Source organism: Mustela nivalis (assembly GCF_964662115.1).
Source record: "Mustela nivalis genome assembly, chromosome: 16".
In the NCBI taxonomy this organism is placed as follows: domain Eukaryota; kingdom Metazoa; phylum Chordata; class Mammalia; order Carnivora; family Mustelidae; genus Mustela; species Mustela nivalis.
Window position 1 is genome coordinate 3,225,560 of NC_139035.1, and position 25,399 is coordinate 3,250,958.

The 25,399-nt window shown below is 44.4% G+C and overlaps 2 protein-coding genes across 20 annotated transcripts in view; one reads left to right on the plus strand and one right to left on the minus strand.

Annotated features, from left to right (window-relative positions):
- Positions 1-1,732: 1,732 nt before the first annotated feature.
- On the minus strand, positions 1,733-11,597 carry LOC309849835 (uncharacterized protein; the record flags this gene model as incomplete). Of its 2 annotated transcripts, none has more annotated exons than XM_082702838.1 (2): positions 1,733-2,369; positions 10,922-11,597. In XM_082702838.1, one exon carries the CDS (start codon positions 11,595-11,597, stop codon positions 11,142-11,144), a length of 456 nt encoding a protein of 151 aa, XP_082558964.1. In that variant the 3' UTR covers positions 1,733-2,369; positions 10,922-11,141. The 2 variants fall into 2 exon arrangements, with proteins under 2 accessions (XP_082558964.1, XP_082558965.1); XM_082702839.1 differs by lacking the exon at positions 1,733-2,369 and adding an exon at positions 10,246-10,278.
- The window catches only part of PRRC2C (proline rich coiled-coil 2C), a 96,123-nt gene continuing 82,216 nt past the window's right edge, over positions 11,493-25,399 (plus strand). For 14 of the 18 annotated variants that reach the window (XM_082702621.1, XM_082702625.1, XM_082702622.1 and 11 more), the window contains exon 1: positions 11,493-11,732. The gene's annotated coding sequence lies outside the window, so the exon portion shown is untranslated. The remainder of the gene's footprint in view (positions 11,733-25,399) is intronic. The other 4 variants (XM_082702631.1, XM_082702624.1, XM_082702634.1 and 1 more) reach the window with 2 other exon arrangements.

Below are 25,399 nucleotides of genomic sequence, written 5' to 3' on the forward strand. Positions count from 1 at the left end.
TTCACTTCTTAATTACACAACTTTGGGAAAGTCCCAGTTCCTTATCCGCAGAATAAGGAGAATCATACCCATCGCAGGTTTTGTAAGGCGGAAGAGATACAATGTGTGCAGAGCATAGAACCTGACTAAAAGTAAGAGTTCAATAATTGTTAATTAGCAGTTATTTAAAATATTCATTCACATTTAGGAATATGCTAACGAGGGGGCATGAAAACAGAGGAAAAGGACAAAGTGGGGAGAAGGCCCTGAGGCAAGATGAGCGAGGCAACACTGATTTGGTTGAAAATCCAATCCTCTAGGGCTGGAAATGGAGAGCCCCACCAGATGAGCGGATGAGGAAACGTGAGTGTGGGGATGGCACCGAGCCTTCAGGTAAAGGTTTTTGTCTTTATTGAAAGGTAATTGCTTTGGGACGCCTGGGTGACTCAATGCGTTAAGCTTCTGCCTTCGGCTCAGGTCACGATCTCAGGGTCCTGGGATCGAGTCCCGCATTGGGCTCCCTGCTCAGCGGGGAGCCTGCTTCCCTCTCTCTCTCTCTCTTTGCCTGCCTCTCTGCCTACTTGTGATCTCTGTCTGTCAAATAAATAAATAAATAAATAAATAAATAAATAGAATTTTAGGGGGAAAAAAAAGGCAGTTGCCTTTCCAGCAGTTTCCACCTCCCCGTGAGAACATGCCCCACAGGAAGGACCTCCTCCACCACTCTGGGAAGGGGAAGCAAGAGAGGAAGGGCCTGGAGCAGAGCCCCAGCTCCTAATTCCCCGACATGAGGTGGCCCCCATGGAAAGAATCACCACCGTCTTTAGCCAGGCACCAACTAGCAAGGCTATCCCAATAAACAGATTTTGTGTTTATTTTTTTGTTTTTGTTTTTTTAAAATATTTTGTTTATTTATTTGACAGAGAGAGATCACAAGTAGGCAGAGAGGCAGGCAGAGAGGAGGGGGGGGCAGGCTTCCCGCTGAGCAGAGAGCCCGATGCGGGACTCGATCCCAGGACCCTGAGATCATGACCTGAGCCGAAGGCAGTGGCTTAACCCACTGAGCCACCCAGGCGCCCCCCAATAAACAGATTTTGGATACAAAAATGAATAAATAAGTAAATAAATAATAAAGGAACTGAAGCAATTAAAGGAATTTAAGACAAGGAAAAAACTTGTTAGGATTCAAATTTTAAAAGATGACCCAAAGGGAGGGTGAAGAGAATTTCTGGGGGCATCTGGGTGGCTCAGTCCTTTAGGGACTGCCTTCGGCTCGGGTCATGATCCCAGAATCCTGGGATCGAGCCCCGCATCAGGCTCCCTGCTTGGCGGGAGGCCTGCTTCCCCTCTCGCTGTGTCTCTCTGTCAAACGAATAAATAAAATCTTTTTTAAAAAAAAGAGAGAGAGAGAGAGAATTTCTTTTTCCACTTTCTACGGCTTATCTCTGCATTTCCGAGTAGCCTGCGCAGCCTCTGCCATCTGGAAAATAAAATAAAAGCGGTGGATACTTTATTACGTCGGTTGTGCAACAGTTTCTCACGGACACACACGCGTCAAGGTTTGTTTACCGGCACGCATTGTTTTTCCTCCCCCTCCAAACCCTTCATTTCCCCCGACCTGGAGGTGGGGGTCGCGGGGGGGCAGAGCACAGCCCCACCGGGCGGCAGGGGCGGGGCGGGGCGGCCTTGCGGCCGGCGAAGACAGCACCGCGCCAGCCCACGCTGGGGTCGGGCCGCGGGGCTGCACCGCGGGGCTGCACCGCGTGCGGGTCCCCGGCCGCCGCAGGCAGGTAGCGCATGCGCGGGGGCAGCGGTTCTGCGCGCCCTGCTCGAGTCCTGCTGGTGTCCTGCTCGTGCGGTGCTCACGCGGGGCTCGTGCGGTGCTCAGGCCCTGCTGGTGCGGTGCTCACGCGGGGCTCGTGCGGTGCTCGTGCGGTGCTCACGCGGTGCTCACGCGGTGCTCGTGCGGGCGGGCCTCTCGCTCCAGCACCCAAGCCTGTGAGCTGGCCTGGCCCCCACGATGCCCCGCGCGGGCCTGTCGGTGGCCTGCACCAGCCGCGGGGTCACCTCGGAAAGGGGTGCGGCTGGCGCAGAGGTGCTGGGACACTGAGTTGTCACCCACGCCCGTGCGCGCGGGCGGACGGCCGGCGGAGCTGGTTCTCGGGGACCCGCCGTTCGCCGCGTGCAGCCGGGGAACCTGGGCCGGTGACGGCCGCCGGTGCCGCTTCAGCTTGTGCACTTCACGCGTATCCAGCAGAGGGGCGTCCGGCTGGCTCGGTCCGCTGAGCATCATCTTCAGCTCACGATAAGGTCCCGGGGTCCTCGGGTCTGCCCTAGTGGGGTTTCCTGCTCAGCAGGGAGTTTGCTTCTCCCTCTCTCTCAAATAAAATCTTTAATACAAATATATACAAATTATATATTAATTTTATGCACAAGTATATATACAAATGTATATATTTAATGCAAATATATACAATTATATACGCATATAGATAGATCTATATCTCTCTATATATCTGGCATATTGTATGTCACGTATAACTCAATAAATCTATTGAAAATAATAAAATTATTTTTAAAAATAAGTTACTTTGGGGCATCTGGGTGGCTCAGTGGGTTAAGCCTCTGCCTTCAGCTCAGGTCATGGTCTCAGGGTCCTGGGATTTAGCCCCACATCGGGCTCTGGGCTCAGCAGGGAGCCTGCTTCCCCGCCCCGCCCCCACCTCCTACCTCTCTGCCTACTTGTGATCTCTCTCTCCTGGTCAAATATATAAATAAAAATCTTTAAAAAAAAATAAGTCACTTTGATCCAGACAAAGGTAAAGATAGGAAAAGAAATGAGCCACTACTGAAATAGTTTCCGTGCATGACAGATGGGGGTGAACTGGATTATGATGGCTGCGACTGAAATGGAGAGAGAGGGGGCTTTGGTGATTGGATGGCAGAGAGAGAGATCACAAGCAGGCAGAGAGGCAGGCAGAGAGAGAGGGGGAAGCAGGCTCCCCGCTGAACAGAGAGCCCGATGCAGGGCTGGATCCCAGGACCCTGAGATCATGACCTGAGCCAAAGGCAGAGGCTTTAACCTGCCAAACCACCCAGGTGCCCCAATTTAACCAGTTTTATAAACCATATAATCCATATAGCAGTTTGCCATGTAAAATGATGTATGCGAAGGACTTCGCGCACTGCTGGCCCTCAGTTACACATTTGGTAACTGGCACCTGGAACAGGATGGAAGGGGTTAATAAAGCAGTGACCGCCAGGTGAACGCCACATGAATGATGTGTCCAGTTGATGTCAGGGGCTCTTCAGGACTAACGTTTTAGTTGTCTGCAGTTTGGCTAACCTCCAGGATTGAAAGAATCTTCTCTGGCATCAGGCAAAGCTCCTTTCCTGTTGGTGGTCCCCAGCAAGGATATCTTCTCAGGCAGATAATAGGGACCCAAAGGAGAATTTACTGGGGAAGTATCTTGGAGCTAAGATCTGTGTCCCCCCCTTCCTTGTAGTCCGCAGAAGGTGACCAACTGTCCTATTTTGCCCCAGACTGAGTGGTTTCCTGGGCCATGGGACCTTCAGTACTAAAACCTTGACAGTCTCAGGCAGACTGGGATGATGGGTCACCCACTCTACTCATGCCTTCTCTAAGTTGGACAAGTAACCTGGCTACTTGTAGCCTAAAAGGTAGCACAATTTTATTAATCATTACAATGATTAAGACTTCCCAGTTGAAAATTTCATATAGGTAATATTAAATATTGAAATGAAGAGAGACTATTAAATACTTTGAGAAATTTTTTCTCAATGCTTTCAATCACTATCCTTTTTCTCCTTTCTTCCTATTAAGACTGTGCCCTATGAGGTTAAAAATGGCCCAGTCCCTGGAGTATTGGTCCATGAATTCCCGTGTGAAGCAAGCACCTCACGGAGACTCTCAGCAACTCAAAGAAATAATTCTGAAATAACTAATTCAAACAAAACCTCAACTAGGCATGGGCTGCTGATACTTTGTAACACATGAAATTCTTTCTATAGGAAGCCTAAAAGTACAGAATTATTTACAATAGCCAGGATACGGAAGCAATCTAAGTGTCCATGGATAGATGAATAGATAAAGCTGATGTGGGGGTGGACACCCGGGGGGCTCAGTCTTAAGTGTCTACCTTAGGCTCAGGTCATGATCCCAGGGTCTTGGGATCAAGCCCTACATGGGCTCTCTGCTCAGTGGGAAGCCTGCTTCTCCTTCTCCTATTCTCCCTGCTTGTGTTCCCTCTCTCTCTGTCAAATAAATAAAGTCTTTTTTTTAAACAAACAAACAAAAAAAACAATGAAGTGGCGGTGTGTATGTGTGTGCATGTATATTCCTGCATGTATAAATAACAGACTACTACTCGGCTGTAAGAAAGAATGAAACCTTGCCATTCATGACATTGGTGGACCTGGAGCACACTATGTTAAATGAAGTAAGTCAGACACAGAGAGGCAAATACCACATGATTTCACTTAAATGTGGAATCAACAAAACAACCAGAAAGAGACTCATAAATAGAACAAACTGATGGTAGGGGATGGGTAAAATAGACGGAAGGGGATTAAGAGGTATAAACTTCAGTTACAAAGTAAATAAATAAATATATATACATATACCGTGATTTATTTATATTTATTGATATATATACTATAGAAAATAATATTGTATTTATACAGTGACAGGTGGTAACTACACTTATCAAGGTGAGCATTTTGTAGTGGATATAAACACCTAATCACTATGTTGTACACCTGAAACTACTATCACATGGTATGTGACTATACTTCAGTTCAAAATAAAACAAATGCCTAGTCCCGGTGCTAGCAAAGAAATGTACTGTCACCCTGACTTCTCTTAATTACTGTGGAGCAATAAAAGATGAAATAAAAAGTGAAACTGGGTGGTTTCATTTATATGTTATATATACAGTTTGTCAGGTGAGGAAAAAAAGTGCCTTATACTTTGAGAAATGCTACAGGCAGCCGCCCATGTCACAATTTTAGAGGTAATTATTGAGCACTGGATGTCCATCAGTAATATGTCAAGCTTCTATTTTCTGGGCTAATGAGTTAAGACAAGCCCTATTGAGTACCTTCAGTTACCCCCTGGCTAGTTTCCTTTTTAACTTTTTCGGCTCTGATTCCCTAGACCCACCCTCTTTACCTTTGGTCTCTAGATTTTTGCCCTTTATCATTACTTACTTCCCGACTAGGGTGAAATTCCAGCCTAAGGCAAAGTTGTGACCCTGGCAAGTCTGCGTTCTACCATTTTCTCCTGTCTCGGTCTCTTCTCTCCCTCTTTTCCCACGCTCCCCAATATTGCTCTCTGTTCATTAACAACACTATACCTTCTTGACTTGGGTCCACTGCTCCAAGAATTTAGTTACTTCTCTTAGCTAAGAAAAATCTGGGGAAATTTTGGGTGGACAGGAAATCCCAGTTCATTCAAATTTCATTAACATAGGATTTGTGATAAATGAATAACACTTTTAACCACATTGTACCTTTTATTCCATTATAAGAAGGGTTTGCTGAGCTAATTCATAATAGATTGATAAGAACAAAGATATTTATTCCACTTTAGATAATGTAATATTTTACATATGACATATATTACATTTAGTATAACTTAGAAACCTCTTACAACTTGACAAAAGGTAATATTTTGAGACACTGGCAATATTTTTCTTTATTAACAAAGCTCAGTATTTGTTGAAATTAAGAAAATTAGATTGCATTTTCTTTCTTTTTTTTTTTTTTTAAAGATTTTATTTATTTATTTGACAGAGAGAGATCACAAGTAGGCAGAGAGGCAGACAGAGAGAGGGGGGGAAAGCAGGCTCCCTGCCGAGCAGAGAGCCCGATGCGGGGCTCGATCCCAGGACCCTGGGACCATGACCTGAGCCGAAGGCAGAGGCTTTAACCCACTGAGCCACCCAGGCGCCCCTAGATTGCATTTTCATACAGTTTCTGGGTATTATGATTTTTTTCATCAGGCTTATAATGTTTCACACTTTTACTAAATATGATTTGCTGGACTATTGTGAAGAGACCACAGTTGTCCTGTGCACATAAACTTTAACAAACACTAATACGAATAAAGCATGATATGGTCGTTCATTCCTTTATCTTTTACCTAATATCTCATAAATCTTCAGTGCCTCTAGGTTTATAGAATCAATCCCAATGAGAAGGGGAGGAACTTAGTAAAACCATTACCAAGGGACACCTGGGTGGCCCAGTCAGTCCCGCATCTGACTCTTGATTTTGGCTCAGGTTATAAGATGGAGCCCCATGTCAAACTTTGTGCTCAGTGTGGAACAAGCTTAAATAAGATTCTTTCTCTCCCTCTCTCCTCGCCCCCCTCCCCCACTCATCAGCATGTGCACTCTCCACACACACACACACACACACACACACACACCACACAAACAGTAAGACTGAGCAATAACAAAGAAAAAAGGTCATACGTCATAGGGTTTGGAGAATCAGTCTTTTTCAGTAAGAAACAGTTTGCCTGACTGCATATCACCAACTGGCAATTTGATAATGTAACCCTAAAATTAATTTTTAAAGAAGCAGAACTGGAAATTGAAGGACAAACTTTCATTCCCTGTGTCATGAGAACATTTCCATTATGGCAAATTTACCTACGTGGAAGAGGTGTTAGGAAAGGTTCGAATAATACAAAACAAAATAAATTTTAAAAGAATATTATTTGGCTCCAGACATTGGACCAATCCCTGAGATTTCAGTCCAATTTTCCCCGAGATTCTGGAAATAAGGGAAATAAAACTGCTCTCTGAGATCTAAACTTTAACATTACCCACAATGGATAAAACCAGAAGCAAGCAGTCACCTTTAAAACACAATCTGGCCTGACCAGACTGTAACTTCATTGTTATTGAAACAAGTTTGCTAAGAGGTTTGGGTCGCCATGGAAACGGGGAAAGGCGCAGACAGGAGCCCCTCAGTGCCCATCCCAGAGCTGTCAAGGAGAGAAGCAGCTCAATCAATAGCATGGCAGGATGTCCCTACTGTATCGGAGATCAGTGTAGAAAGTTGCAACCATTGGAAACTGAGTCCTTCCATCTTTGGGACAAAATCATCCTGTCATGGAGATAGACGAATCAAGAACAAGCCTGAGCATAACTGCACTTGTTCTGAATCTGGGCTCATCAAACAGCCTTCAGTAGGTTTGTCTGTGTCGAAAATACACTGGCTTTGCGGTCTTGAGTCTTCAGGTATTTAAACTGAAAATTAATAAGTTAATATTCTGGTTATGTATATATCATTCTCATGACCTTGGCTAATAGAAATTCATCTGATTGCTGGAGCTGTTTTATGTTGCTAAAGAAAGGTACTTTAGAGACTCAAACATTCTAGGCCAGATCCTGGAGGGTTGGGGAAGAATTAACCAAGGTGAGCCTTCCTTGTCCTCTTGGGGACAGTCAGCAGGCCTTTGCCTAGCAATGACCCTATATGAGCCAAGCTTCTCCATTTCAAAAGACTATTGATATCAATTGGGGGAGGGGCAGTGAACTTACCCTTAATGTGTATGTGCTTGTGAACTTACCTGTTTGTTATTTTATTTATTCTAACATTGCTGCAGGGATAATCATTGAAGATATTGGTGGGAAATAACAGCTCAGACCAGGAGAGGTGGCAAGGAATCCTTGAATTTAAAATATACCATATATAATTCACAAAGTGGATACAAGTTTCCGTTTACCACAGAGCCACCGTATGCTCAAACAATATCATCATCATTACAGTCCCTTACTTATGGATACCCTCACTTCCCTACATTATTCTTGCCTGGTAAAGTCCTGCACGGGAGACTCTATCTGGTCCATAGCTGTACCCAATGCTGTACACAGCTGGAGAAATCATATACATAAACCGAATGGCATATTTTACATCCATCATCACAAACATTAAAAGCGCTCTGGGCGGAGCGTGCCAGTCCTACTCTGTTCCTCACAGTAGGCTTAATTTTTCACTCTCTGACTTTTGAATCTTCCCTTCAAACTCCCACAAGCCACGCCATCTCAGCAGATTTCCTCCCTCCCTACTTCACTGAGAAAACAGAAGTCATCGATGGGACCTCCCTTCGGAATCATATATTCCCTATAGCTGCACCTACTTTCCCTTCCAAAGGTAAATTGTCCGTCCAGCCCTCCCCACCTTCTCACAGACCTCCCTTCCTTAGGGTTCCCTCTGTCTCCTACACACTCGTTACCGACATCCTTCTGGATTATTCCCATCATCATACACACATGATCTACTCTCTCCAATATTTAAAAGTGTCTCTCTTCACTCCACATTCCTTCCAGCTACCTTGTGTTTCTGTCTTGGCAAAATTCAAGTTCTGGAAATAACTTTATCCATAATCCCCACTTTCTCAGCATCTATTTTCTTTTCAACTCACCATCATATGACTTTCTGACCTTGTTACTCCACCAAAACTTCTTGTAAAAGATACCGGTAACCTCCATGTTTGCCAGACACACTGGACACTTTTGGCTCCTTTATATGACTTGACCTCTCAGCAGCGTCTCACATACAGGAAATGCCATCTTGTAATTCTCTCCTCTCTCAGCTTCTGTGACATCATCGCCTTCAGGCTCCCCAGGTCTCTGGCTTCTTTGTTCTGCTACATTCTCCACCTCCACTTACCTTCAGGTATTGCTGGTGTTAGGGCTGGCCGTTTCTGTCCTCTTTTCCTGCTCTCTCCCTAAGTGATCTCTTCTGCTTCGACCATTTGAAACACTTGCCTGTGAAATGTGTGTGTACGAGTCCGAAACCCATATCGCTGAGCCTCAAATCTCTCTCTCCAGCTCTGACCTCCCTTCAGCTCTCGACAGGCATGTCCACGGCATACTTGATCTATAGTTAGACAGTACCTGAACATCTCAAATTTAACACGCCCCAAATTTAATTTCTCCCAATTTTCCTTCGTGATATTGCTCCACTAACCATGTGACTTTGCTTCCCTCTTCCAACACCATAATCTCTATAAGTGTTGCTGTCATTCACCCAGTGGCTCAAGCCATAACTCTGTTGTCATTGATTTTCTTCTTCCCCCACATTTCAAAGCCATCATGTCCCGCGAGCAAGTATATTTTGGCTCCAAATATTATATGCCAAATCTGTCTGCTTCTTTCCGTCTCCACGCCTCCATTTTAGTCCAGGCCACTCTATTCTTCACCACTGTAATTACTTCATTTACTGCCTAGCGGGGCAGCTGGTTTCCTTCCGTGCCTCCCTACAATCTATTTTTCACACTCTTCACTCACAGTGATCTTAAAATATAAAATATCCGATCCCGTGTTCCTCATCTTAAAATCTTCTAAAAGCTTTTCACTGCACCTAGATGACATTCTGCACTCCCTAACCTGGCTTCTAAGACCCCACAGAATCCAGCCCTCATCTCTCCTTCTCGTATCATCATGTGTCACTCTCTCTTGACTAAGTTCCAGACCCACTCCTCTCCTAGTTCCTAGAACATTCCAAGCAGTTTCAGTTCACTTGGTCCAGAGCAATTTCCACCCACTCTTTGCATTACTGCTTCTTGTTATCATTTAGGTCCCGGTTTAAAAGGCCCCTTCTCGGAAAGGTACTCAGTGGCCACACTTTCTAAAGTCAATTCCTCCTGCTCTTCTCCCTGGTTATTCTTTATGTTAATATCCTGTTTGTTTCCTTCATTGCACATATCCAAACCTATTGCATCTGTATCAGTAGACTGTTGCCTTGGGACCAAGGTCTTAATTGTTCTATACCTTTATATCCCCAGTCCCTAGACTGTACAGTAGGCACCTGGTACATATCTGGTGAGTAAATAACACAAATTTGAGAAGTAAATATTATTTTTTTGTGGAAGAATACTTTTTTAAAAGATTTTATTTATTTATTTGACAGAGAGATCACAAGTACGCAGAGAGGCAGGTGGAGATAGAGGAGGAAGCAGGCTCCCTGCTGAGCCAAAAGCCCGGTGGGGCTCGATCCCAGGACCCTGAGATCATGACCTGAACTAAAAGCAGAGACTTAACCCACTGAGCCACCCAGGTGCCTCGGAATAATTTTTTTTTTTTAATACTTTATCGGTGCCTGGGTGGCTCAGTGGGTTAAGCATCTGCCTTTGGATCAAGCTATGATCCCAGAGTTCTGAGATCAAGCCTCTCTGTGGGCTCCCTGCTTAGTGGGAGATTGCTTCTACCCCTCCTTCTGCCTCTCTCTGCTCATGCTCTTTCTGCGTCTCACACTCTCGCTCTGAAATAAAGAAAATATTTTAAAAGACTTTTAAATATTTTATTACTTTTTTTGAACATTTTATTATGTTTTAATTGAAGTACAGTTGACCTAAGTAGGTATCATCTCCATTTTACACATGAGAAAACTGAATCTAAAAGATACTAAGTAACTTACTCCTAATACAGAGCAATTCATTAGCAGAACCTGTTTTGGGGTTATTCTAAAACCTAAATGGGTGCCTAGGTGGCTCAGTCAGTTAAGCCCATGCCTTCAGCTCAGGTCACGATCCCAGGCTCCTGGGACGGAGCTCCCAGTGGAGCCCCCCGCCCAGTGGAGTCACCTGAGTGATGCTCCCCCTGCTTGTGCTCTCTCTCTCTCTCTCTCTGTCAAATAAATAAATAAAACCTTAAAAAAAATAAATAAAACCTAAGGAATAGGTAATGCCTGTTGAAACATAAGCAAATACCATATATAGTTACACACACTCAGTATATGCAGAGTATGCACACATTTATCGTTTGTGTATCGTAACAGTCTTACGACTCACAAACTTTTCTTTACACCTTAAGAGTGATCTCTGACTATAAAATCAGGAAATCACAGGCATGCATAAAATATTTAAAAGACCTGATTGCTCTAAGAACACTACTGTTAACGTTACCGTCATTAGCACCCGGAGCATAGTTTTGGGTCTTTTGCACGGACACGCCCAGACGCGGGTGTTTTCACAGCAGGGCTACGGCAGGAGCGCATCACGGCCCACGCACTTCCCGGACCGCTGAGCGCACATCTGGATGCGGCGGGTCCGAAGAGTCCAGCGCGGGGACAGTGCGTCTGTGCACGCTCCTCCACGGCAGGTTCGGGCATCACGACTAGTGTCTTCACGTTCCCGGAAAATAGCGAGAGACCGTCCCATGGCAACGTCCAAGATCAGGCCGAGCGCAGCGCGGGCGCACCGGGCCGTCCCGCCGGCGGAGCCAGCCCCGACGCCCGCCCGGCGGCTCCAAGAGCGCGCACCGTCCCGAGACTCGGACGCGGCCGTCGCGCGTCTTCAAGGCTCCCGGGGCCCAGGTCCCCCCGCGCCGCGGCAGTCTCGGCTGCAGGAACTCCCTCCTTCCGGCAGGGGGCGCCGTCGCCTTCCGCCGGGGTCGGGCCGCCACGGAGGCTGCACGTGACCCGGCCGTCTCTGCGCCCGGGGGCGGGCCTGCGGAGACCGGCCTGACGTACGCCGCGGCGTGACGTAGCACGCAGGGGCTGGCTGGCCGCCATCTTGCTTCTTTTTCTCGCTCGCTCTCTCCCTCTCGGGAAGCGGCGAAAGTGCTTGGCGGTTTGTCCATCCGCAGCTTCGGCTCCCCCGGTGCGGTGGTCCTTCCGGCCGCCCCTGCCCCCACCGTCCCCTTCCCCCTCCCTCGATCGGAGCTCGGCGGAGACTCGACGCGCGCACACGCTCCGCTGGACGCTCGCCCTGGCCGGTGAGGAAGGCGAGGGCGGAGGACCCGGGATCCGAGCGGGCCCCGCCGGGGAGGGCCGGGGAGGGCCGGCGCGGGGCGGCCCGGGGCGTGCGAGCGCGCCGCGACCCCGGCGGCCGGAGCTGGGAGGCCGCGGGGAGGCGGCCTGGGTCCGGCCGTGCCCCCGTGGTCGTCGGTCGCGGGAGGTCTCGGCCTCCGGGTCGCGGCGCGGGAACCGGGAGTCGGACCCGCCCCGTGTGGTCTGCGGCGGAGCCCCGTACCCGCCGGGGTCGCTCCGCCCGGCCGCGGCGCGGGCCTGCGCGGGGGGGTCCGCGCGTGCGGCGGCGGAAGGGAGTTCCCGTCGGCCGCGGGCGGGCGCGCGGGCTTTCTCGCGCGCGTGGGGGGTGGTCCCGGACGGCCCCGGCGCTCGTGGCCGGCCTCGGCGCCTGCTGCTCCGCGCGCGGGCGGGCTGGGCTTCGCGGGGCGCCGGGGCGCGGGAGACGCGGGGGTGGTTAAAGACCCGGCTGCTCGCGGCCGGGGGGCTTCGGGGCCAGCCCTGCTTCCGCCGGGGACGTGCTGCCCAACTCCAGAGGAGGGCTCGGTCGTTCCTTCGGACCCCAGGCCTCGCCGGCCCCTGACCTGCGCAGGGGATGCCGATCTGCAGCCCGGTCTCTCGGAGGCCGCGTTAGGATGACGGGGGTTAGGGCGAAGGCCCCCGGGGGGACTTGAAGAAAAGGGCAGGGGGGGCCGATGGGACCCTGATACACGGTCCTTTTGCCCGAGGGTAGTGCGCCTGGTTCCTTGAAAGGGATGCATATTTGTTCTGACTTGGTTTGAGATTTTCTTGAGGTTTCCAGCATGCCTGCTGTTTGCTACCCGGATCTCTGCACGGGCCGAGCTCCAGCCCGGGCTCGCGGACTCCTGCCCGGCTGGGGTGCTTGGAACGGATGGTGCGGTGGGCGGCGGGGCTGTAAGGTCTTCCCGGGGAGCGCCCCGGAAGAAGCACGATTCGTGATGAAGTGCCTGCGCTTAGAGCGGCGGGGTGATACTTCAGCGCCCACCGGGTCTGACTCCGCGTTGGTTTAAAGTACATGGAACTTCCTCTGTTGGTGATTAAGATGCTGCTCCGACTGGAGCCATTTTTAGGTGTGTGTCACAGACGTACCGCAGCGTCGTCCCTGGCCCGCCTCGGATGCACCGATCCCCTAAAATAATTAGGAATAGGTTGAATGTGGATTTTATCTTTCGCATGTAGTGAAATCTTAATTTTCTTTTTATCTGTAATGGACTTGAGGTAGTCTAGGCTTTTTTTTTTTTTTTTTACTTTTATATTTGGTTTGGTGAGCTTATGTATGTGGCTGTTTTCCCTCCACCATTAGTTGACGTTTTACTGTGTACTGAGCATAGTAATAAGTCCTGTAACATATATGATCTTTTCTTGGGCTGCTGCTATCATCCTCCCATGTTACAGATGAGGAAATGAAATCTGCGATATTAATTTGACCAAGGTCACTCAAGAGTTATTGGTGGTGCTGTAGAGATTCAAGTCCGGGCTGTCTAAATCCAAAGGGTGCTCTGGGCCTGCAAACTGCCTTCCTGTTCCTTATGATTGTAGGAACTGTAGTAACTAAAGATGCAGCATTGTTAACCTAGTTTTTTTCTTTCGTTTGATTTCAGTATAGAAACATTGTTGCATACAATGGTGAAAGTGTTGCAAGATGAAGAAAACAGTTATAACTACTTTGGGGATAGGATAGAAGCTAGTTTTCCTATTTAAAGGCCAGTTGGTTAAAACTCTTTATAGTACGGCATACAATTTTTAAATTTTGAGATCTGGCCTCTGTTATAGATAAAATATTTCCTCATCTGTAAAATGGAGGTGATGATAATAATAGTACTTCCCTCCAAGGTTTGCTGTAGTATTAATAAAGATAAAGTGTGTAAAGGGCTTATTACTGTGCTTAGTACATAGTAATAGTGAATTGGCAGAATATTGGTAGAAGAAAGTACTCTCTGAGCAGTGAGTAAGTTGTATATTCTTAGAATGGAGTACGTATATTCTTTGGGAATTAGTTTTTCTTTCCTTCTTTTCTTTTCTTTTTTTAAAACACACGCTGGATTTTGTTTCTTGGAGATTTCTTCATGCTCTACAGTCAATAACCCTGGGTTCAGTATGTTGAGCACATCTGAAAATACAGAAGTCTGACTCATTCCAGCCTGTCTCCCCACTACCCTTATGCCACCCCATCACCCTTGTTGGTAAAATGTTTTTGAAGATTATATTATTTTCCCTTCTCTCTTGCGCTCCATTCAGATACTGCTTCAATTTGTACACCAGTTGAGTAACTTGCTTCAGGTGCTGTTTATGCCATATTTGTGTAAGACAAGGATTGATTATTGATAAAATGTTACACGAATTGGTATAGAACCCTACTCTTACAGTGAAGGAGATCCAAGAGTTATGTCTCACTGAGTTATGTATGACTAATACCCTTTCAGTAAAGTGAGATTTGTCAATTTACCAAAAGGTAACATGGTGATAGCTTATCTTAGTCAGTGTTAACTGTTAACTGTTGCTTAGAAGCTTGAGAATTAATGTTGGTTTTCTGAGTCATAACATTTTAGATTTCTCAATAATAAAGCCTTTGATGCATCAGTCAGGACATCTTTGTGGGTAAAGGAATTTTCTACAGAGGGTAACTTCAGTACATATTCTGTTGTATATTTTCCCCCCATCCCCAGAAAGGCTAAATACAAACTGATCTTTTTGCCAGTTACATTTGTAGTTATTTTGCTGTAGATTAACAGAATGCCAGTCAGGTTTTAGGGCCTGTGTATGTGCATGTTTGCTGGCAAATGAGATGAAGCAAGGGCTATTAGTGAATTTCAGCAGTGGTCTAGTTGGCAGACAAAAACTTTTATATGGTTAGCATTTACTGACAGTCTGAAAACAAGGTAGCAATTAAGTTATCACTGTTAATGTGATGTAATGTTCTCACCCCAGTGTGGTGCTGCTAGGTGCTCTGCATTAAAGGAGGGGTATATAGTCAGCATTTGTGGAGCATGTATAATATAAAAAAACACTTTCTTTTTACGTGTGTTCCAGTATTAGTCTGTTTTCCTTTACTAAATTGTTACCATGTCCACATTACCATATACAATGAGTGGTTAGCATATACCTAGGTTTTATTACTGAATGTGTGAGAGTGGGAAACAGAAGAATTGACCCACGACTAAGATTCAACTGACAGATACCTTAGAAGAGCAAAAGAAGGGGCGCCTGGCTGGCTCAGAGGGTTAAAGCCTCTGCCTTTGGCTCAGGTCATGATCCCAGCGTCCTGGGATCAAGCCCCATATCGGGCTGTCTGCTCAGCAGGGAGCCTGCTTCCTCCTCTCTCTCTGTCTCTCTGCCTGCCTCTCTGCCTACTTGTGATCTCTGTCTGTCAAATAAATAAAAATAAAATCTTTTAAAAAAAAAAAAAAGAGCAAAAGATTACCTTGTCATATCCTATTAGAATAGTATCAAGGGCTTGCAGACACTTTATGTACTCTGCACATAAACATATGTTTTATTTGCAGCAGATTTTCCTTTCTAATTTTTAGATTCTTTTAAAAAAACATTAAGGCTTCTTTTAATTTTGTAAGGCCTAGTGAATCAAAGGAATGTGGCTTGTGGTTCTCACTGCTAAGATGCTCACAGTTTTAAAGGTTAATGGTAAAAGGTTATCACGTGATCTTTGGATTTATACCAGAAGATACAAATAAAGACATAAAAGCTTGGGGCAGAAAATCCATATATGAAAATTGTCTTTGGTATAGGTCACGTGTCTAGTAGATTTCAAGTGAAGGCATGATGGCCAAGAGAGAACATGGATAATTGCAATTATTAAAAAGAAAATTGCAATTATTAATATTTGTTGAGCACTTTCCATGCCAGGCACTGAGCTGAGATAATTTTGTGGATTATCTTTTTCAATCTATATAATATGCCTAGGTGGTAGGTTATTTTATCCCTGTTATACAACTAGAAAACTGGGAGTTAAAGAGGTTTAAGTAATTCTTCTAGACTTACTGAGCTAGTAAATAGGATTCGAATCATTGACTCAGAGCTTATCTGTAGTGCTTAAGTTCCACCCTGCATGGACTTCCCAGTGGCCAGTATTGCCCAAACTTCAGATGAGCCGTGACTATTTATTTATTTATTTATTTATATTTTTGAATATTTATTTGACAGAAATCACAAGTAGGCAGAGAGATGGGGCGGGGGGGTGGTGGGAAGCAGGCTCCCCGCTGAGCAGAGAGCCTGATGCGGGGCTCAATCCCAGGACCCTGAGATCATGATGAGAGCCGAAGGCAGCGGCTTAACCCACTGAGCCACCCAGGCGCCCCTCAAAATAAACATGATTTTAAATATGCTTCTGTGGACCACTTAAAATCATCTAATATATCATCAGTAGTCTTTTGTATTTCATGCTTTAGGACATAAATGCTATAAGAAATGATTACTGGATAAGATCAGGCAATGTTTGGAATTGATGAAGACCAGAAGTGATGAAAGGCTGGAGTGAAATGGACTCATCACAGGCAGTGGCAGCATTGCAGGAGATGAGCTGTAAATTAAAGCCTTAACTACATACTCAGGGCAGCCATTTCCATGATTAACTGCAAAGTGAAGGTGCTTGTTTAGACAGAGATGTAGCAGGCTGTCTAAGACAATCAGTGGCAAGAGAAGGAGAGCAACAATGAATAAGTAAAGAAGGAAATCATTACAGAAATCAGGATGGAAGAGAAGAATCTAAAAAATAGGATTATTACAGCCAAATGTAGCAGAGGTCGGAAGGATCTAAGGGAAGTATCCTTTGGATTTGGCTGAGAGATTCTTGGTGACACTAAAAGAATTTAGGTCAAGTAATGAGGGAGGAAGGTTAGGCAGGGAGGAGGAGTACTGAGACTTCTTGATTTTTAGGGGACTTGAATACTTAATATGAGCTTTGGACTATGAGTGTAAAAACCTAGGTTTAGACCTTTTTTGTTTTGTCCTTTGTGCCTGCTGTTAACTTTGGGGGCAAGTGACATGGCTTCTTCAAATTTCAGATACAGGTATTTATTCCCTGCTTTTTGAAGGTTCACACTACTCCACTTTGCTTTTATGAAAGGCAACATTATTACCTGCTTTTGCTAATTGAAAGTTCTGAAGAAGATTTTTGTTTTTCCGGAAAAGGGCAAAAGCAAAAATAGCAGCCACTGTAGAGGCAGGGCGCCCCGTGAGCAGCGAGAGTGGTGCTACCAGGCTGTTTCCCCTTACTCAGCATCTAGTTTGTAAGCATCTAGTTTGTAACTCCTGATACGTTATGTGAGTTTGTTAGCAAGATGTGTTGTAAGGTGTCAAAAAAGCCTAGGAGAGGTTATTTCTTGGTTTCGGGAGTAGCACAAAGAGTTTTCCATATAAATTAATGCCAGTTGTTTCTTTGCTGTATCCATTTCAGCTTACAAAAGGTTTCAGAGGAACTCATGGCTTTCTGATAGCCGGGGAAACCTGTTTATTCATGTGTGAAATAGGGAAAATACGCATTTCCCCTGTCTCAGAGGATTCTTGCAAAGATGTGTTTGCATGTATGTTTTGCATTTTACATTCTTTAATATTACATGAGCCGTGACCATATTTAAAACAGAAAAGAGAACTATGAAAAGTAGAAAGTTAAAGGTAAGGGGGGTGGTTCTCTCTGGAGTTGGAAGATCCCCTACAAATAAATCTTGAGTTTATAAGGTAAGAGATGGATCCGTTTGTGGTTGGAGAATGGGCGGCTGGAGAAGTTAATACTTGATCACCCTTCCCCTTTACTGATGAATAACCTGGAAGCGTAGGACTGCTGGGTGTGCTTGTGCAGTTTGTGTCCTGCACACCTGCGTGCGGCTGACGTTGGCAGCGAGGACCGAAGCCTACTCCGAGCTCTGCTTGCAGAGAGTCCTGTGCTCTGGCCTCCCGGGGGATTTGTGCCTTCCTTTCCCAGTGCACCAGTGCCTCACACAGTGGCTTACTTGTGTCCTCCCAGAAGGGTATGTTTCTGTATCTGCACAAGGCCCTGTGGAGGCTAATGGCTGCTGCGAAAGACTGCGGAGATACATTAAGAACAAAACCGAAAACATGGGGAGACTGGAGAAATGGTCACCAAGGAACTAAAAACTTAGTACATTTTACTAAATGGGTTAAGTAGTTGGGCAGGTGCGCTTTGACTTGATCCAATGAATTTTTTTTAAAGATTCATTTATTTCAGAGAGAGCAAGCAAGCGTGTATGCACGAGCAGAAGGGGCAGAATGAGAGAGAATCTCAGGTAGACTCTGGGCTGAGGGCCACAGCCCCAACAGAGGGCTCCATCTCAGCCGCCCTGCCATGACGAGATTATGACCTGAGCTGCAACCAGCTGCGCCCCCTAAGCATCCCTAGCCAGTGTATTTTAAAGATGAACATGGTAGCTTCCTCAGTATTTATGGTAACTAGGAAACAGACCATATATAGATCTTAACTAAAGAAGCACAACGTTAAGAGGTATAGAATTAACATCTGAAGGTCAGGAAAATACAACAGATAGAGAAATTTTATGGTTTTTTTTTTAAGATTTTATTTTATTTGACACAGAGAGAGAGACATCGAGAGAGGGAACACAAGCTGGGGTAGTGGGAAAGGGAGAAGCAGGTCTCTTGCTGAGCCAGGGGTCCTAATGAGGGGCTCCATCCCAGGACCCCAGGATCAGGACCTGAGCTGAAGGCAGACACTTAATGACTGAGCCACCCAGGCACACGGAGAAATTTTATCTTAAAAGCAGGAAAAAGGTGGGTGTCTGGGTGGCTCAGTGGGTTGAGCTTCTGCCTTCAGCTCAGTTCGTGATCTCAGGGTCCTGGGATTGAGTCCCGCATCGGGCTCTGTGCTCCGTGGAGAACCTGCTTCCCCCTCTCAATGCCTACTTGTGATTCTCTCTCTTTGTGTCAAATAAATAGATAAAATCTTTTAAAAGGGGGGGGGCAGGAAAAAGGTGTTCTTGAAGGAGGCTTTGGCAAAAGTAGAGTTTGGTTATATTTCTGTATGTTTTTGAAATTTAGATAAAGAAAAAGTGCAACTTTCCGTGTACAATTCTGTGAGTTTTAGTATGTGTAGATTCAGGTAACTCACATCAAAATTAGGATACAGAATGTAGAAAGATGAGATACATCACATTTTGGAGGCAGAAAAAGTACTCTCCTGCTGAAGAAAGAACTATTGAGTTAGGATTAAAAAGTCAGGAATAGGGTGCCTGGCTGGCTCAGTGGGAAAAGCACGCAGCTTTTGATCTTGGAGTTGTGAATTGGACATGTTGGATATAGAGATTACTTAAAGTAATAACATAATAAATATTGCTTTATTGTAGTGTTTTTTAATGACAACCTGGGAACATGGAGAGAATGAAAGTAGAAAGTAGCAAAAAGAGGGATGGGTAGCTTACATGTCTCAAAATAGACTTTTTTAAAAAATGATTTTATTTATTTATTTGATAGACAGAGATCACAAGTAGGCAAAGAGGCAGGCAGAGAGAGGGTGGGGGGAGGGAAGCAGGTTCTCCACCAAGCAGAAAGCCCGATGTGAGACTCGATCCCAGGACCCTAGGATCATGACCTGAGCCAAAGGCAGAGGCTTTAACCCACTGAGCCACCCAGGTGCCCCTCAAAACGGACATTTTAATGATAGAGGAACAGAGCCAGTATTTGCTGAGGGAGATGCTAACAGTTCTGTACACTTAAAAATTTAAACTTGAAATTCCATCCCTTAAAGGCAGCGGATTCGTTATATGAAAGGTTTAGTATAGTTCATGATGTCAGTTGAGGATCTTGAAAGAGAATACTTCTGTTTTCCTCCTGTAACATCCAAAATACCTGCCTTGCAAAAAGGAGTTAAGGAAGAAACTTTTATGCTTTGGTTTTTATTTGTAATGTTTAAATTTTGAAAACTTTATTACCATTTGTTAAGCTTTTAAGTGCCAGACACTATTTTTTAAGAGTTTTATACATACTTTGTTAGTTAAACCTCATAATAGACTAGAAGATACAGCCCACAGATGAGAAAATATAAATTGAGAATGATATTTAATGACTAGGGAAATGCTTATGTCATAATATGCGTATGCCACAATTATGCTATAAAAACACCTAGCTACAAAATGTCAGAGCTGGGATTTAAACCAAATCCGTTTCAAGTAATGGTGTGATATGAAAAGCTTAAAGATACTGTCAGTTGTCAGAAAGAGTAATGTTGCAGTCACCTCATTTAGTAAATGGTAGACACACAGATTTGTTACTTTGCTAGAACAGTAATTTATGGTACAGAGGTTTTGATAAGTACATATCTTTTATGATTGTTAAGGCATTCTGCCCCAGAAACTTGATTCACATGTTTCAGTTTCTAAGAACAGCCTGAGCCCTTCTACCATTCTGATTAGAATTCCAACAGATTTATTTATATTACACTTTGTTTTTAAAAATGACAATTTTTTAATGCTTTTGCTGTAGTGCTATTTGTAGTAGAGGCACTCAACATATGGTGGTATTCTTAGCTTTTCTATTATAGCAGCAAATGTGATCTTTAAAATATTTGATGTTGCTCTGACTTTAGAATTACCAAGTGATGATAACAGTTGGAGATTGAAATGAACTTAGAAATTGACCAGTTCAGTCTCTTAACCAAAGCAAGACCTTTTCATTTTAAATGGAAAATTTAGTTTAAAGTTTGATAGACTAAATGTTTTCTGAGGTTAATACATCAGTCTCTGCGGTCTTTGTAAACTCCAGCTGCCATGAGAAAATACCATAGGGGCACCTGGGTGGCTCCGTTGGTGGAGCACCTGCCTTCTGACGTCATGGGGCTCAGGTCCTCTTCTCCCTCTGCCTCTCCCTCTGGCTTGTTTTCTCTCTCTCTTTCTCTCTCTCTCAAATCAATAAAACCTTAAAAAACAAAATGCCACAGACTAGGTAGCTTAACAGGAATTTATCACGGCTCTGGAGGCTGGAAAACCAAGATCAGGGTGCCCACATCATCAGGTTTGGGGGAGGTCTTCCTGGCTTTCACAGGGCTGCTTTTTGAAGAACACTGTGTCTTCAGGTGGTGGGAGAGCGAGGGAGCTGTGGTGTCTCCTCTTAGAAGAGCACTAATCCCATGATGAGGCCCCACTCTCAGCTCAGCTAAACCCAATTATCTCCCAAAGGGCCTATCTCCGAATACCATCTGGCCTGTTGGGAGTTAGGACTTCAACACACGAATTTTGAGAGGGGAAACAATTCTGTATATAGCCCCCTCCCCCACTTTTTTAGTAGTCTTTGGTGTGTCGAGTCTTAGATTTTTTATGTTTTTGTATTTCTACAACATATATAATACATTTTTACTGTATTTTGTTACTATAATTTTTATTCTTCATATTTTATTCTGTATTATAATACAATAAGTTTTGAAAATAAAAATTTGACTCTCAGAATTTCTTAGCCTAAAGTGACATGTTATTATTACATTTTATTTTTAAAAATTTTTTAAAGATTTCTTATTTATTTGACAGAGAGAGAGAGAGAGAGAGAGAAAGCAGGCTCCCTGCTGAGCAGAGAGCCTGATGCAGGGCTTGATCCCAGGACCCTGAGATCATTACCCCAGCCGAAGGCAGAGGCCTAACCCACTGAGCCACCCAGGCACCCCTATTACTACATTTTAAATATTTAATGTTTATCTCTTTTATAATGAAAATTAAATTCCAGTTTTCATATGGCGAGGTTATCTGGGCACTGGCTTTGCCGTCAACTCTGGGTTTAATCTGGGCTCTGTCTCTTCATAGCTGTATGAGTTTGGGGCACGTTATTTTTACTTGTCTAGAGTTGTTTCTTCATTGGTAAATTTTGGTGACTTGTGCTTTGAGCTCTTGTTCCCAACCTGTTATTTATATATCTGTAGAGTTGAGATTTTTTAAAAAAATGCTTTCAAGAGACATTACTACATTAGATCATATAGAACTTACATCCCTCTTTATGTTAGAAGTGGGAGACAAACATGGAAGATCGTTCAAGGTTTTAAATCTAGAGTCAGGGGACGCCTGGGTGGCTCAGTTGGTTAAGCAGCTGCCTTCAGCTCAGGTCATGGTCCCAGCATCCTGGGATCGAGTCCCACATCGGGCTCCTTGCTCGGCAGGGAGCCTGCTTCTCCCTCTGCCTCTGCCTGCCATTCTGTCTGCCTGTGCTCGCTTGCTCTCCCTCTCTCTCTGACAAATAAATAAAAATTTAAAAAAAAAAAAATCGAGTCAGGGAGGGGTGCCGGCTGGCTCAGTCAGAAGAGCATGCAACTCTTGATCTTGGGTCATGAATGTGAGCCCTGCATTGGATGTAAAGATTACTTAAATAAAATTAAAATGAAAATAAATCTAGACATCAGGGAAAGTGGTTATGGTGAAGTTGGGGAGAAGAACGTGTTTGGGAAAGCAGGTGAGTTTTGTTTTTGTTTTTGTTTTTAATTTTTATTTTAAGTAGGCTCCACGCCCAGTGCAGGGCCCAAACTCATGACCTCAAGACCAAGAGTCGCATGTGCCAACTAGATGCCCATTTTAAACTTTTTCTTTTTTTTTTTCTTTTTTTTTTTTTTTTTAAGATTTTATTTATTTATTTGACAGACAGAAATCACAAGTAGGCAGAGAGGCAGGCAGAGAGAGGAAGGGAAGCAGGCTCCCTGCTGAGCAGAGAGCCTGATGCGGGACTCGATCCCAGGACCCTGAGATCATGACCTGAGCCGAAGGCAGTGGCTTAACCCACTGAGCCACCCAGGCGCCCCTAAACTTTTTCTTTTGGAATAATCTTTTTAAAGATTTTAGTTATCCGTTTGAGAGAGAGAGAGAGTGAGAGGGCAGAAGGTCAGAGGGAGAAGCAGACTTCCCCTAGCTCTGGGAGCCTGATGTGGGACTTGATCCTGGGACTCTGGGATCATGACCTGAGCTGAAGGCAGTGGTTTAACCAACTGAGCCACCCAGGCACCCTCTATGGAATAATCTTAATCTCACAGAAAAATTTTAAAAATACTATGAAAAATTCCTGTATTCCTTCATCCCTATTCCCTGATTATAAGTAGTTTACCATATTTATCACTCTGGGTATGTGTACATATGCACACTAGTCACATGTACAGTATGTGCTCGTCTTTTAATGCCTGCTGTTCTAAACCCCTGTCATCACCGACCTTTTTTTTTTTCTTTTTAAAAAGATTTTAATTATTTATTTATCAGAGAGAGAGTGCAGGTGCAAGTAGGCAGAGCGGCGGGCAGAGGGAGAGGGAAAAGCAGGCTCCTTGCTGAGCAGGGAGTCTGAAGTGGGACTCGATCCTAGGCCCCTGGGATCATGACCTGAGCCGAAGGCAGACACTCAACCAACTGAGCCACCCAGGCACCCCCACTTGAAACCTTAAATTCAAATCACAAGCTCCTGTGCGTCTAGTTTTCTCACTTAGTACATTTTGTCAGTTTTTACAGAAAGATACTTAAGAGCGAGAGAGAGAGAGAGTGCACAGGCAGGGAGAGAGACAGATAGTGACAGCATGAGTGGGGAGGAGAGAGAGAAGCAGACTCCCTGCTGAGCAGGTACCCCGATGCAGTGTGGGGCTCAGTTCCAGGACCCTGAGATCATGACCTGAGCCTAAGACAGACACTTAACCGACTGAGCCACCATGGTGCCCCTCCTTTTGTTTTTATTAAATGAACAAAGCAATCGTAGTACGCTTGACTCAGTAAGCATTTAGTAATGACTATTGGTAGAGCTTTTATACAGTCATATTAAAATTGCCAGTTCCTTTTGTGGTCTCTTACTCTCTTCTACCTTCTGCTTTACTCTCTGGCTTAGACTTCCATGAAATGTTACTCGAACTATTTTCCTGGCAGCATCTTCCGCCTTGAGTTTCTTTACACATGTGTGGCACAACTCGAATTCCTTATTATTTTGGCTGCTGTGCACTTCGCATCGCTCCCCATTCCCAGATGTGCTGCTGGACATGAATGATAGCCTTCAGATTGGACAGCCTTGGGAGTCCGGCTTCTGCTGGGGCTTCAGCACTGATCGGCAGTGCCTCGTTCGCCCACTTGTCTGTCTTTCCTCCCAGTTCTTTGTGACCCTTTCCCAGCCTTCGCACACTTCCTGTTATTCTCTCCAATCCGTTGATGAGGACAGCATGTCTTTTTTCATTTGTTCTTAGTAGTGCCTGATAATACAGTAGGTGCAGGATAAACATTTATATGAATGAATAGGGGAATCAGACATTTTGACTTTGTAGTTCTGTCCAGAAATTTAAGTGGAGACATTTTGTTCTGTAGACAATTAAAAATGTATGTCTGAAGACTGTAGTTTGAAGGAAAGTTTTGGGAACTACCCTTACTGTAGCAGTAAATGAGATGAGATGGCCAAGGGAGAAAGTACATAGAAGGAGCTGGTAAAGAGAGATGGCAAAAGCACGTGAACATTTATTTATGTGGAGGGATAGGGAAAAAAAGGAGCTGTTAGAGAGTCACAGAAACCAGAGAAGATGGTTTACACAGGATCCGTTTGCCTTTTATATTCGTATTGATACTTGACTGTTAATTATTACTTACTAGAGGTTCTTTATTCAGTAGAACATTTCTTGAGTGCATGTAGTATCTCATCTGGAAATGGTTGCAGGTTCTTTTTAATGTTTACTATTTAAATCAGTGGGACGTTGTATTTCATTTTCCAGAGGAACTAAACTCTCACCCTAAGGTTAGTGAGGAAAGAAAGGTAAACAGGGCTTGGATACTTAGAAGCCCGTGGTGGCCAGGAGGATAATTGTCATTTAATTGAACTGGGCAGGTTGGCAATTTGTGAAAGTGTTTTTTTTTTCCCCCAAAACGCTAAATTTTAAAATCACTAAAAATAATGTTTTTAGTATTGAATACTTTTAAATAACTTTTGTAATGGTGAGTAACAATAGAATCTTACAACTTTTGAGACTGAAAGAATTTTAGAGATCATTGCTAATCTTGTCTTGATGTGGAAACCCTTTATACAGATTTTTTAAAAATTTTTAACCTGTGAGAGGTGTCCGTCAAGAAAACCATCCTTTTATAACCACTTTTGAGTGTCATCCTTTCATTTTGAAAGGTTGATATTTCCCTTAGACCTTTTGGAAATTGTTTTTAAAATGCTGGCTTTTTTCCTTCCTGATTTCTTCTTTCATCCTCACACTCCCCCCCCCCCCCCCGCTACAAGGTAATATATATTCATTGTTCAGATCTGGAAAATGTAGATGCTCATGTTTTGGTATATTCAGCGAAAAATACAGTTTCTTTCTGTCATTGTTCAGAGTCATGGAACCTTGGATTTAGAAGTATGATTACTCTCTCTTCCCTTAAAGGGGGTATATTTATTATTGACTAGGCTCTTTTTGTAGACTGACCCTTAGACCTTAATGATTCAGATTTTTAGGTACATAGTAAGCAAGACAATAATGTAAAAAAAGAAAATTCTTAATAGCATGCAAATAACAAAAAGCTTTTTTTTTCCCCTTAAGATTTTATTTATTTATTTATTTATTTATTTGACAGAGAGAATGAGAGAGAGCGTGCACAAGCAGGCAGAGCTGCAGGCAGAGGGAGAAGCAGGCTCCCTCTTAGGGAGCCCAGCATGGGACTTGATC